The sequence below is a fragment of the Podarcis bocagei genome (genome assembly GCF_964188305.1).
Source record: "Podarcis bocagei genome assembly, chromosome: 15".
Taxonomy (NCBI): domain Eukaryota; kingdom Metazoa; phylum Chordata; class Lepidosauria; order Squamata; family Lacertidae; genus Podarcis; species Podarcis bocagei.
The window spans coordinates 11973858-11985963 of NC_138141.1; the positions used below are offsets into that span (position 1 = coordinate 11973858).

A 12106-nucleotide genomic window follows, 5' to 3' on the forward strand; every position below is an offset into this window, starting at 1 on the left:
TGACCTGGAAACTGCAATTAATCCAGAATGCGGCAGCTAGACTGATGACTGGGAGTGGCCGCCGGGACCATATGACACTGGTCCTGAAAGACTTACATTGGCTCCCAGTACGTTTCCGAGCACAATTCAAAGTGTTGGTGCTGACCTTTAAAGCCCTAAACGGCCTCAGTCCTGTATACCTGAAGGAGCATCTCCATCCCCACCATTCAGCCCAGACACTGAGGTCCAGCGCCGAGGGCCTTCTGGCGGTTCCCTCATTGCAAGAAGTGACGTTACAGGGAACCAGACAGAGGGCCTTCTCGGTAGTGGTGCCTGCCCTGTGGAACGCCCTCCCATCAGATATCAAGGAAATAAGCAGCTATCCTATTTTTAAAAGACATCAGAAGGCAGCCCTGTTTAGGGAAGTTTTTAATATTTAATTCTGTATTGTTCTTACCACTTGATTGGGAGCTGCCCAGAGTGGCTGGGGAAACTCAGCCAGATGGGCGGGGTATAAATAATAAATAATAATTACTATTATTTAGCATGAGCTCAAAATGTCCAGTTTATGCTATGCTTTAACACTGGTTTATTTATTTGTAGGCTACCCCATCTTTAGAGCCTGGGGTGAGTTACAGTTTTTCAAAACAAGCAATAAAGCAAACGAAAATGGGCACAAAATGTACCCTGTTATGTACCCTGCCGAGTACATAAAACCACATGACAAAGCACCCAAGCTTAACCCTGGATGCTAAAAGCCCAGCTAATTAAAAACGTCGAAGAAGAAAATGTGTTGCAATGATTCTGAAATAGGTCTGGCCTTGGGTTGCAGTAGGTTTGTGGAAGGGAGCCTAGCCACTCACTCATCTCCATAAGCACTTTTTAAAACATTGGGGGTCATGCTTTTCCAAAACATGCTCCTTTTCCTTTTCACATGTAGATGGTTTGAGTGGGTACATTGCATGTGCATGCTCCAAACACACAACATAATTTCCAGATTTGGACAGATTTGGTACCTGTTTTCTGTAGCATTGGGCAACAGTGGCGCCCTGGACCTGTTGTTCAGGGCTTTGTAAATTAATATAAGGTTTGCTGAAGGACAAGAAACCTTGGGGGGGGGCCTTCATAGGGTGGGGAACCCCCGAAACAGTCCAATGTGGCCTAAGCATGTTCAGTGGGCATGGAATGTGGATTGACTGATAGGGTGGGGTCGAGACAGAAAATCAGGCGGGAGGGGAAATGGAATGGAGTCTCTGGAAGAGGGCATGGCTGGCTGGCTCCCTTCAGCACTGAACAAGAGCACTCTGCACACTTGGCAATTTTTTGTTGCAGGCACATGTTTTATTCTAATTATGGTAAAACCAGCTTCAGAATACTACCCTGCATAGGGCTGCAATGTATAATGGATTGGTTCAAGTCATCTATTCCAAAAGCTTTTAAGCAACTAAAAAAGGAACCTCCAATTTATTATGTCGCACGTTTGGGGGTTGCTTTTTTATTATTAAAAAACGAGCATTTTTTTAAATGTATGTTGTTACAAAAACTCCAGATGGCAAGCACTGTGTTGCTTTTCCGCTTGGTTGGGAGAGAATGGCTCTTAGAGGATGATAACGCCCTGCTACAACACATGTGGTCAGCAGTATCAAAAGCCACTGAGAGTTTGAGGCGAATGAGCTGGATCATGCTCCCTTATCTCTCAAATGTAATCAACACGGGCAGCCAAGGCAATTTCAGTGCCATGACCAGGCCAGAACGAATTGAAATAATCGGTTTCCTCCAGGCATGCTTAAAGCTGGACTGCTACCACCTTTCTCATGCACCTTGCCTGAAAAGGGGATATTCACCATTGGCCAATAGTTGCTTTGCACTTCTGGGTCCAGGGAGGTTTTCTGAAGGAGGGCATGCATCACTGCCTCGTTCAAGGCGGATAGCACACACCCCTTCTCCACTGAAGCATTGGTCATTCTCTGAAGCAATTGATTAAAATTTTCTTTAATCAGGTTGCAGCCTTAAAATGCAAAATAATGAGGGATGCATTAATTAGTTACAGTGCAACACTGCACATGTCGACTTAGGAGTAAGTCCCAGTGTGTTAAATGGGTAAAGGATTGCAGCCTTAGATGGACTAGGTAATTTTTTGCTTGACTAAGTGGAGCAGTCGATTAAATTTATTTTATAAAAATGAATTATGTCTAAAAACTGTAGGTGATGCCTCTTCTCAAATGTTGCCTGCTGTGTATGCTTTCCCCCCATCAGAAGTATTCTTTTCCCCATATTCACATATTTATTAATATCCATTAATTTACTAAAATTCCTAGAACGAGACTGCAATCCTATACACACTTATCTGGGGATAAGTTCCACTAAGCTCAGTAAGGCTTCCTTCTGAGTTGACATGCATTTCTTTGAGTGACAGCCCTAGAAATAACGCTTTGCATTAATAATGCTTAGCATTTATAATGGTATGCATTTATATAGTGCTTTGTGAGTGCTCAGATTAACACTTAGCTTTTATATAGCGCTTTGTGGGTGTTCAAAATAATGCTTAGCACTTATGTGGCGCTTTCTGAATGTTCAAACGGCGACTGTCTCAGTACATCCTTATTACTTCCTTTGGCAATGCAGCCCCCTGATGTGCTAAGTTGCTTAAGCATGCATGTCTGCCTCTTTCCATCTTTCAAAGGCTTGAAGCACATGTCCGTCTCAGAGCTTTCAGAGCTCCTGGATCGCGTAGAAGTTGCTATCCGGGACTACTCCGAAGAACTGGTCCAGCAGCTGGCTCGCCGGGATGAGCTGGAGTTTGAGAAGGAGGTGAAGAACTCCTTCATCACGGTGCTGATGGAGGTCCAGAACAAGCAGAAAGAGCACAGAGAGGTGATGAAGCGAAGGCGGAAAGAGAAAGGGCTGAGCCTACAGAGCAGCCGAATAGAACGGGCAACCCAGATGCCTCTCAAGGTGGGCAAGGAATGAAAAACAATGGTTTAAGATGGAGACAGGCAACATCTGGTCTGTTGAGGGCAACATCTCAAGGGTTGATGGTGGGCAGGTTAGGGTAAGGTGCGAGGTGAGGATATTTATAGTAAGAGTAATAAAAAGAAATTGTTATTTAGGGGAATTGAATTTAATTCTAAATTATATTTTGGAAACGTGGGAGATTTCAAGGGGTCAAATGGATGTACCGTGCTATATTAGAAGCCAAAAAACTTGTTTTGATGAATTGGAAGAGCCACAAAAAAGATTCCATTGAGCACATGGATTGATAATATGGGCAGATTAGCTACATATGAACAAATTGCATGTTGACGCAAATTAAGAATGGATAAATATGAAGGAATCTGGAATGAATATTTAAGCGATAAGGCGGATAGTGGTGGGAAGTGGGGGGAGGAGAGAGAGGTGGGAAAATATTGTTAAAAGGGTGCAGTCATAAGTATATTAGTGTATTTAAACCTGAATTGTCGAATTGCGTTATTATTGTTATTATGGTTGCCCCTCTAGCAGATATCATGCACATGCAGCCCACTACCAAAATCAGCACAATTACTTTTGTGATTTGTCCCCACAAAACACTTCACTACAGTTTCTTCCTATCTATTCAAAGGGCCTTTGCTGCATGATACCAAATGTAAGAATTCACTGATAAATGTACCATATTTTTCGCCCCATAGGGCACACCGGCCCATAGGGTGCACCTAGTTTTTTGGGGGGGAAATAAAGAAAAAAAATTTATTTCCCCCCCAGGTGTGGGGCTTCCCCCGACCCCAGCCCCCAGAACAGGCTGCTGTCCGCAAGCCGTGGGAGAGTTGCGTGACTTCGCGCAGCTCTTCCACGGCTTGCGGAGAGCCGCACGAATCTCGAAGCCTGGGGCGTGCTGAGCTCAGCGCGCCCCAGACTTCTGGGTGCAGGCAGCTCTCCGCAAGCCGCGGGAGAGCTGCGCGAAGTGCGCACCAACCCCTCTCGCTCTCCAGGCTTCAGCGAAAGCCTGCATTCGCCCCATAGGACGCACCCAGATTTCCCCTTCATTTTTGGAGGGGAAAAAGTGCGTCCTATAGGGCGAAAAATACGGTATCTATGTACTGGCTCACTGGGAAAACTTCAGAAATTCATATAAACATGTGAGCTCAGCTACTCAGCAGCCCCTCTGCCTGGGTGATAATTCCTGGCATCCTGATACCTGAGCGCCAGACAGGTAGCCATTCCAGAAATAACAAACCCAGATGAAGACAAAAGCGTGAGATTAACTTGGCTGGGAAAACAGGGAAATGTAAATATCTTTTTTGTTACACTTGATGGGTGTTTGGTGGAGGGCGAGGAGAACCATGGGGCAGGGTCCAGGATGCTCAGATGACTGCCACCAGACCTCCCCTTTCATGATGTAACCATGATGTATTAGTGATGTAATTTGGGGGGGGATGTAACATGGGGATTAGCAGCTAATAAAAGTTTGGGTGCTCTTTTGTTCGGGGCTTCCATCTTGTTCCACCTTGTGGCAGGTGGGAGTCCTGTCGTGACAGTCTTCAATAAAGACCAAGCCTATTGGCTGCTGTTTTGCTCTGGTATTCCTGGCTGGTGTCCTTGTTTTTTGTCCAAGGGAGCCCTCAGATTTCTCCGTTAACATGTGTAACTGTTTTTTCCTCATTGGTTTATTCCTTTTATAAACTTGCTTTGAGGATTTTCACAATCAAATTTTATGAAATAGAAGTAAGGGAAATACATCCTGTCGTAGAAACTTATGGGCAAATCCTAATGTGCTCTGTTTTCTCTTCTCTGTAGCGATTCAGCATGGAAGGTATCTCAAACATTCTGCAGACTAGTATCCGGCAGACATTTGGGAACTCGGCAAATGATAAACAGGTGAGTCCCTCTTCTGCGGAAACGAGACTATTTATTTATATCCGAAAGCATTTCTCAATTGCTTTATATTAAAAAAAAATACATCTAAAAAGAGAATGGAATGGCTGGAATCTAAAGCAGCAGCCCACACATTGCAACATTTAGTGCATTATCAAGCATGTTATCCCGAAAAAGCATCTTAAAAAGCAGAGACATCACCTTGCCAACAAAGGTCTGTATAGTTAAAGCTATGGTTTCCCCAGTAGTGATGTATGGAAGTGAGAGCTGGACCAAAAAGAAGGCTGATCGCCGAAGAATTGATGCTTTTGAATTATGGTGCTGGAAGGAGACTCTTGAGAGTCCCATGGACTGCAAGAAGATCAAACCTATCCATTCTGAAGGAAATCAGCCCTGAGTGCACACTGGAAGGACAGATCCTGAAGCTGAGGCTCCAATACTCTGGCCACCTCATGAGAAGAGAAGACTCCCTGGAAAAGACCCTGATGTTGGGAAAGATGGAGGGCACAAGGAGAAGGGGATGACAGAGGACGAGATGGTTGGATAGTGTTCTCGAAGCTACCAGCATGAGTCTGACCAAACTGCGGGAGGCAGTGGAAGACAGGAGTGCCTGGCGTGCTCTGGTCCAGGGGGTCACAAAGAGTCGGACACGATTAAACGACTAAACAACAACAACAATCCCGAAAAATGTGTGATGGTTCATGGGGGTGCAAGAATATTTGCTGTGGAGGATTGGCAGACAGGAAAGTGATGCTTTATCTTCCCCATGCCAGATAATTGAAGTGTAATGCCATGTATTGTTTTAAAGAAGCCTTAACATTTTTAAAGTGAAAGTTTGCTGACTAAAGATGCCCTGCTGTACCATTTGTGTTTTTCATCAGTTTGCAACATGTTTATTTTGAGAACCGGCAGCATTTCTCTCTGACCTATAAATTTGTTGATGCTTGAAGCGTCAATCAATTAAAATGGGTATCATGACTCGGCCAAAGCTTTAGAAGACTAAAATGTGTGCCATGGTTACCTTTTGGCTGTCGAAAGCCCTGCTGTTGATGGGCTGACCTGATCCTTCCTGGACTCAGTGGCCCCATTGGGGCAGGATTTGGGGGCAGATGTCAAGGGCACCTGAGCAGAATGAGGAGGGAGGGTCCTCAGACACACAAAGGCTGGATTACAACATTGTGAAGGAAATCACAGAGCGGGACCCCTTGTACGTTTCCGAGCACAATTCAAAGTGTTGGTGCTGACCTTTAAAGCCCTAAACGGCCTCAGTCCAGTATACCTAAAGGAGTGTCTCCACCCCCATCCTTCAGCCCAGACACTGAGGTCCAGCTCTGAGGGCCTTCTGGTGGTTCCCCCGCTGTGAGAAGTGCAGCTACAGGGAACCAGGCAGGGGGCCTTCTTGGTAGTGGCACCTGCCCTGTGGAACGCCCTCCCATCAGATGTCAAGGGAATAAACAACTATCTGACTTTTAGAAGACGTCTGAAGGCAACCCTGTTTAGCGAACTTTTCAATGTCTGATGTTTTATTGCTTTTTATTATTATCATTAATTCTGTTGAAAGCTGCCCAGATGGGCGGGGTAGAAATTAATAATAATAATAATAATAATAATAATAATAATAATAATAATAATAATAATTACCATAATGTCCCAAGTGCACTACTGCCTGGACTCCACAAATGCTAACAACCTTGTGTTTGAAATCTTCGTGAGAGCCAGTGTGGTGTAGTGGTTAAGAGCAGTAGTCTCGTAATCTGGAGAACCGGGTTTGAGTCTCCGCTCCTCCACATGCAGCTGCTGGGTGACCTTGGGCCAGTCACACTTCTGTGAAGTCTCTCAGCCCCACTCACCTCACAGAGTGTTTGTTGTGGGGGAGGAAGGGAAAGGAGAATGTTAGCCGCTTTGAGACTCCTTAAAGGGAGTGAAAGGCGGGATATCAAATCCAAACTCTTCTTCTTCTTCTTCTTCTTCTTCTTCTTCTTCTTCTTCTTCTTCTTCTTCTTCTTCGTTGAGGCATTCCAGCTTGGGAACAGGACAATTTGAAAGACCATCTCACCTCTTATATACCCAATCCATCACTGTGCTCTTCAAGTGAGCGTCTGCTGCCGATACCATCTTATCAGGAGGGCCCTTGCACACCATATAGGAATTGGGCCTTTAGTGTTGCGGCACCCAGCCTTTGGGATCCCCTCCCATTAAATATTATACAGGTGCCACTTCCAAAGGCTTTTCTCTTCCAACAAGCCTTTGAAGCAGAGCTCTTTCCCAACTCACATATGCATGAGAGATGCTTTAAGATATGTCTTAAAGAATACATTGTTATTCTTTGTCGCCTGCTGTTTGCCATCCTGTGTTCCTTTGGATGGAAGGAGGGGATATAAATGTAATAAATTAAATGTACGAAGAGCCTTCTGATCCAGCAATCTGTGGTCAACTAAGGCCAGAAAGATGTTTCTTTCTGGTAGATGCCTCTGATTTCTGTCCCTCTTGGAAAGAGGATTACTAACTGCCAGTATCATTCCTTTCTAGTATTTGAACACTGTTATTCCCTACGAGAAGAAAGGGTATCCTCCTTCAGTTGAAGACTTACAAATGCTCACAAACAGTAAGTTCCTAGTCTGTCATGTTGGATGCATCTAAACACAACTTTAAGGTCACATGGGTCCTCTTTGGGCCAAAAGTAACCACTGAGCCTCCTGGGCTTGCTGATTGGAAGGTCTGCGGTTCGAATCCCTGTGACGGGGTGAACTCCCGTTGCTGTCCCAGTTCCTGCCAACCTAGCAGTTCGAAAGCATACTAGTGTAAGTAGATAAATAGGTACCGCTGCGGTGGGAAGGTAAATGGCATTTCCGTGCCCTCTGGCTTTTGTCACGGTGTCCCGCTGTGCCAGAAGCGGTTTAGTCCTCCTGGCCACATGACCCGGAAAGCTGTCTGTGGACAAACGCCAGCTCCCTCGGCCCATCCTCATGAGCTGGAGGGGCTGCTGGGCTTTGTTGAGCTGCTTAGTCTCACCACCTGACAGCTGACGTGCGGGGTAGCACAGCAGCAGGTGCCGCTTCCCAGTACGTCAGCTGAGTGAGCTCTGCTGTCCTTCCAGCTCGCCTGGAGACCCTGCCCAGAGCCCCAAGATGGCATAGTTCATCAATTTTGTCTGCCACTCGTCTTTGGTCAGAGTTGTACCATGTTTCCATTTCTGCGCTAACAGAGTCTGCGCAGCTGTAGGTCGTTTACATAAATAGTTTCGTCTGGTTTTTTTGGATCTCTGGTCCTATAATACGTAAAAGAAAAGCTTCTGGTTTCCATCAGTGCTTCCGATCACATGGGCTGCCCACCTAAGACCCTTCTCCTCTAGTGTAAGGAGGGCAGCAGGGCTGAGTGACAGGGATACTACGGAGAAGGCATGGCTTAAGTGAGTGTGGTCCCGCTTTTCCCCTTATGCAATTCTAATCATGCTATGTTTGTGTGTGTGTGAAAATACCTGTGTAGGCTTAAGAGACAGGCATATAAATTGTGCCTGGAGCCATCCGGTTTGAATCTAGGTGCTCAATTTTCTCAGGTTAATTTTATGTCAAGACAGTTGTTCATTTGCTTTTTGAAAATTCTACACATTCTTCTTGCCAATTCATTTTTCTCTGTGTTTGTATTATCAAATCGTTTGCACATCTCTCTCTTTCTGGGCTGCTACTTACCACCCAAGCTTCTGTCCACCCCACCCCACCCCCGAGAAAAATAGCATGTTCTAGAATACTTTGCAAGCTTCAAAAGCTATTTCATAAACATCCGAATTCTTCGGCTAGTGGATTTAGCCTCTAACTCTGACTGAACAATTTGTGGAACAAAAATGGAAAGGTTGAGATGTTGTGACAGGCCCTTGTGCATTCTGGGAGAATCATTCGTCTCCTTTTGAGTCTCCATGGCAACTGTGTTTTGAACTGACTGGAACAAACACCGCCTTAGTTCTCTTGAAAAGAGCAAAGTCCTATGAATGGCAGTTTTGTGCACAGAGAGAGTTTTGTGCAAGTGACAATTTGTATCTTGAGGCGAAGCCTTGGCAGAGAGGTTACCAGGGATAAATCTGTGGTCTCTCCCCCCCCCCCATTAACTGGTGTGCAAAGCAGCATTGGACTGTGATGCAAACATAGGATTTATTTAGATGAGATCAGTTACTGGTCTGGAAGAAATGTCCCTGAATAACATTGAAAGACCAACCAACCTCTCCAAACACAAGCTCTTAAATTGTTGGTATCTAAGTTGCTACCAACAGACCATGAGATGCTATGACTGACATCTGACATGTATGTTTTATTTTTCCTTCATTCTGGATAGAGATTGGCAATTCTGCCTATTTCCAGTGCATGTTGCTTTTCACATGTTTTTACCCATCGTTTTATACCTTTTCCTTTCCATATTAATCTGCAAATTTTAAACAAGAACAACAAATATTAAAACACATATTCACTTGCATATGTCAATGTGTATTTTCTCTCAAAATACATATTGAAATAGACGTTTCCTCTCAAAATAGCTGTTCAATCGTGTTTTAATAGGTTTGAACTTTCAAGAACTGTGTTACAGCTAGGGATGAGCAAATCAGTCAGTTGCAGTTTCTCTCAGGTTTTTTTAAATTATTTCTCCAATCTTATTCAGTTCTCATTTCCACATCTGTTTGTGAATTCCTTTTAAAATCTGCATGGAAATTCGCCATTTTAGTGCAAAGTTCTCCAAACATATCCATTTATGTATGCAGTTATGCCTAATGTGCACAATTTTGCAAAGTTTCTGCTAATATAATGCATTTTTGTATGTTATTTTCACTATTTTATAAATGTATATTTTAAAATGCACATTTTGTCTGTATATATGCATTTTTTGTACACATTGCTTGGCTGAAAACTGCATTGAAATATTCAGAGAAGTGCACATTTACAATAATGACTGTGTTTTCAGTTCACATATTGTTTTGGAAACTTCAAATTAGGTAGATTCACCTTTGAATGCAAACTGCATTGAATTTCTTCCCCCCATCCCTCATCACAACATTTGGAGAAGTTCAAAATCTATAACACAGCTAACTTCTGACTTGCACATTAGTCCAAGAGGTGAGCGTAAGAAGAGTCTTGCTGGAGCAAGACAAATTATATGAGAATTTATAGAAATTGTATTTCTCAAAATTCTCTAATTTTGGGCTGATTTCCTACCTACCGGTGTTGCTCTTAAAAGCTCATTCACATAGGAGTGAAATCTTAAGAAGGACTGAATTTAACTGCTATGCTAAGTAAGCCATTAATAGAATTGTCAGTTTTCCGCGTTGTACAGGACATCTGTCTCTTCATTAGCTATGATCAATATATGACTGTGTACACAGCATAAAACACATTTAAAGCACATAACTCTCCAGGTTGATACGGAAGTGAGCTGCCCTTCAGCATGACCTACTAATTATTATTTTCAACAATTTCTTCCCGCAGTTCTTTTTGCAATGAAGGAGGACAACGAAAAGGTCCCAACGTTGCTAACCGACTACATTTTAAAAGGTAAGCGTCAGCAGCAGCATCTTATACTGAGACAGAGGTCATTGGTCCATTCGAACCAATATTGCCTGACTGGAAGCAGCTCTCAAAAGTGTCTCAGGCCCAGAGAGATCTTTCTCTCCATCTGTTCCTTGCTGATTTAAACTGGAGAGGCCAGGAACTGAACCAGGGGCCTTTTGTGAGCTATGGCTCCCTCCTTAACAATCAAGGGACAGAATAACCTGCTTATACCAGCTCAGACCATTGGTCTATATGGTCTAGTATGGTCTACTCCAGGCATCCCCAAACTCGGCCCTCCAGATGTTTTGGGACTACAACTCCCATCATCTCTAGCTAACAGGACCAGTGGTCAGGGATGATGGGAATTGTAGTTGCAAAACATCTGGAGGGTCAAGTCTGGGGATGCCTAGTCTACTCTGACTCCAACAACTGCCTGCATTCTGAAGTCAAGATCTCTCCCAGGCTTGCAACCTGAATTCTTTTAACTGGGGATACGGGAGTTGCAAGACCAGTCATTCCAACCCAATAAGTTTCTGAGAGATGCTATTCGCATTCGCAAAAATTGCACTCATCATCTCAAATTTCCCTGTTCTGCATTGACCTGGTTCTTTTCTTCTTCTTCCAGTTCTCTGTCCTACCTAAGCGCCATGCTCTGAGCATTGTGATGCCAACACAAGACAACAAGGCCAGTGTGTCATTCCACCACAGGGACTGCATGACGTAATGTAAACTTTTGAATTGTGTATTTAAAGATGTATAGCATTAACCTGGATTAAACAGGAGCAAGAGTCTTTCCTTTGCTGTCAATTTCTAGTCATAGTAAACATTTGAATGCATGAGTGAAGGCAAAGGCTGCTCATTTCTCTCTCTCGACCCCCTCCATCTCAGAGGAGGCCAAGCGTTCTCATTCGCCCTGTATCCTCGGCCCATCTTCCCTCCCCAAGCAGCTATGAGACTAATTTGAATACTGAAATAAACTTTCATTTAATTAAAAAAAAAAGTTGTCACACTTCTTGGAGAGATGGTTTGTCACTTAAAAACCAGAAAATGCACAGCGTTTATAAATATTTTCACAATAATAGCAAACATTATTAATGTGTTATCATTTAGCATTTTTAATTTTAGCCCGTGATGTAAAAAGCACATTATAAATGTCTCGGTTGTCAGCTTGGCCACAGTGACAGCCCCTCCTTCCTGTATACTTATCATGCGCTTACACGGAACTTGTTAGGATATTATTAGGGCATGTTGCTTGTAAGAGGCGGGGGCAGGAGATGCCGTGAATAAAGAAGTCATTGAAATCTCATTATTGGGGGGTGGTTGGAGCTGGGAAGGAAGTGAGTGGTGAGTCTTCAATCTGAAGCAAAAGCAGGACAGATGACAGATGCCAAGTACCACTGGAGTCTTTTATCCCATCCTTAGAGTGATCAGAAAAAAAGAGCACTGCCCCTCACCCCATCATTCCTGCATGACCAACTCGATCTTCCTAAATTGGGCCCTCCCTTAAAGAGGGAGACTTGGAAATCCGACAGCCTGTGTTGTGGGTGGGTATAGCTGGTCAGCCACAACACCCGATTGGTAGGTCCCTCGTGCAATCTGGCCAATGGGACGCTGGGTGCAATCTGGCCAATGGGACGCAGTCCAAACGGTTTGAGGGACCTATTTATGCCCATGCACGTGACCCAGAGCTTCCTCTTTTGGTGTGTGCATTCGGAACACCCACCCACCTCTCCCTACTTTTAGGC

The 12106-nt window shown here is 44.1% G+C and overlaps 1 protein-coding gene across 5 annotated transcripts in view; it reads left to right on the top strand.

Annotated features, from left to right (window-relative positions):
- FEZ1 (fasciculation and elongation protein zeta 1) overlaps positions 1-11361 on the top strand; it is a gene marked incomplete at its 3' end in the record, with an annotated part of 50830 nt that extends 39469 nt beyond the window's left edge. For 4 of the 5 annotated variants that reach the window (XM_081171759.1, XM_081171760.1, XM_081171757.1 and 1 more), the window contains 6 exons: positions 583-606; positions 2663-2934; positions 4753-4833; positions 7360-7435; positions 10299-10364; positions 10987-11361. In XM_081171759.1, the coding sequence (XP_081027885.1) occupies positions 583-606; positions 2663-2934; positions 4753-4833; positions 7360-7435; positions 10299-10364; positions 10987-11003 (536 nt within the window). The remainder of the gene's footprint in view (positions 1-582; positions 607-2662; positions 2935-4752; positions 4834-7359; positions 7436-10298; positions 10365-10986) is intronic. The other variant, XM_081171758.1, reaches the window with a different exon arrangement.
- Between the last annotated feature and the right edge of the window lie 745 nt (positions 11362-12106).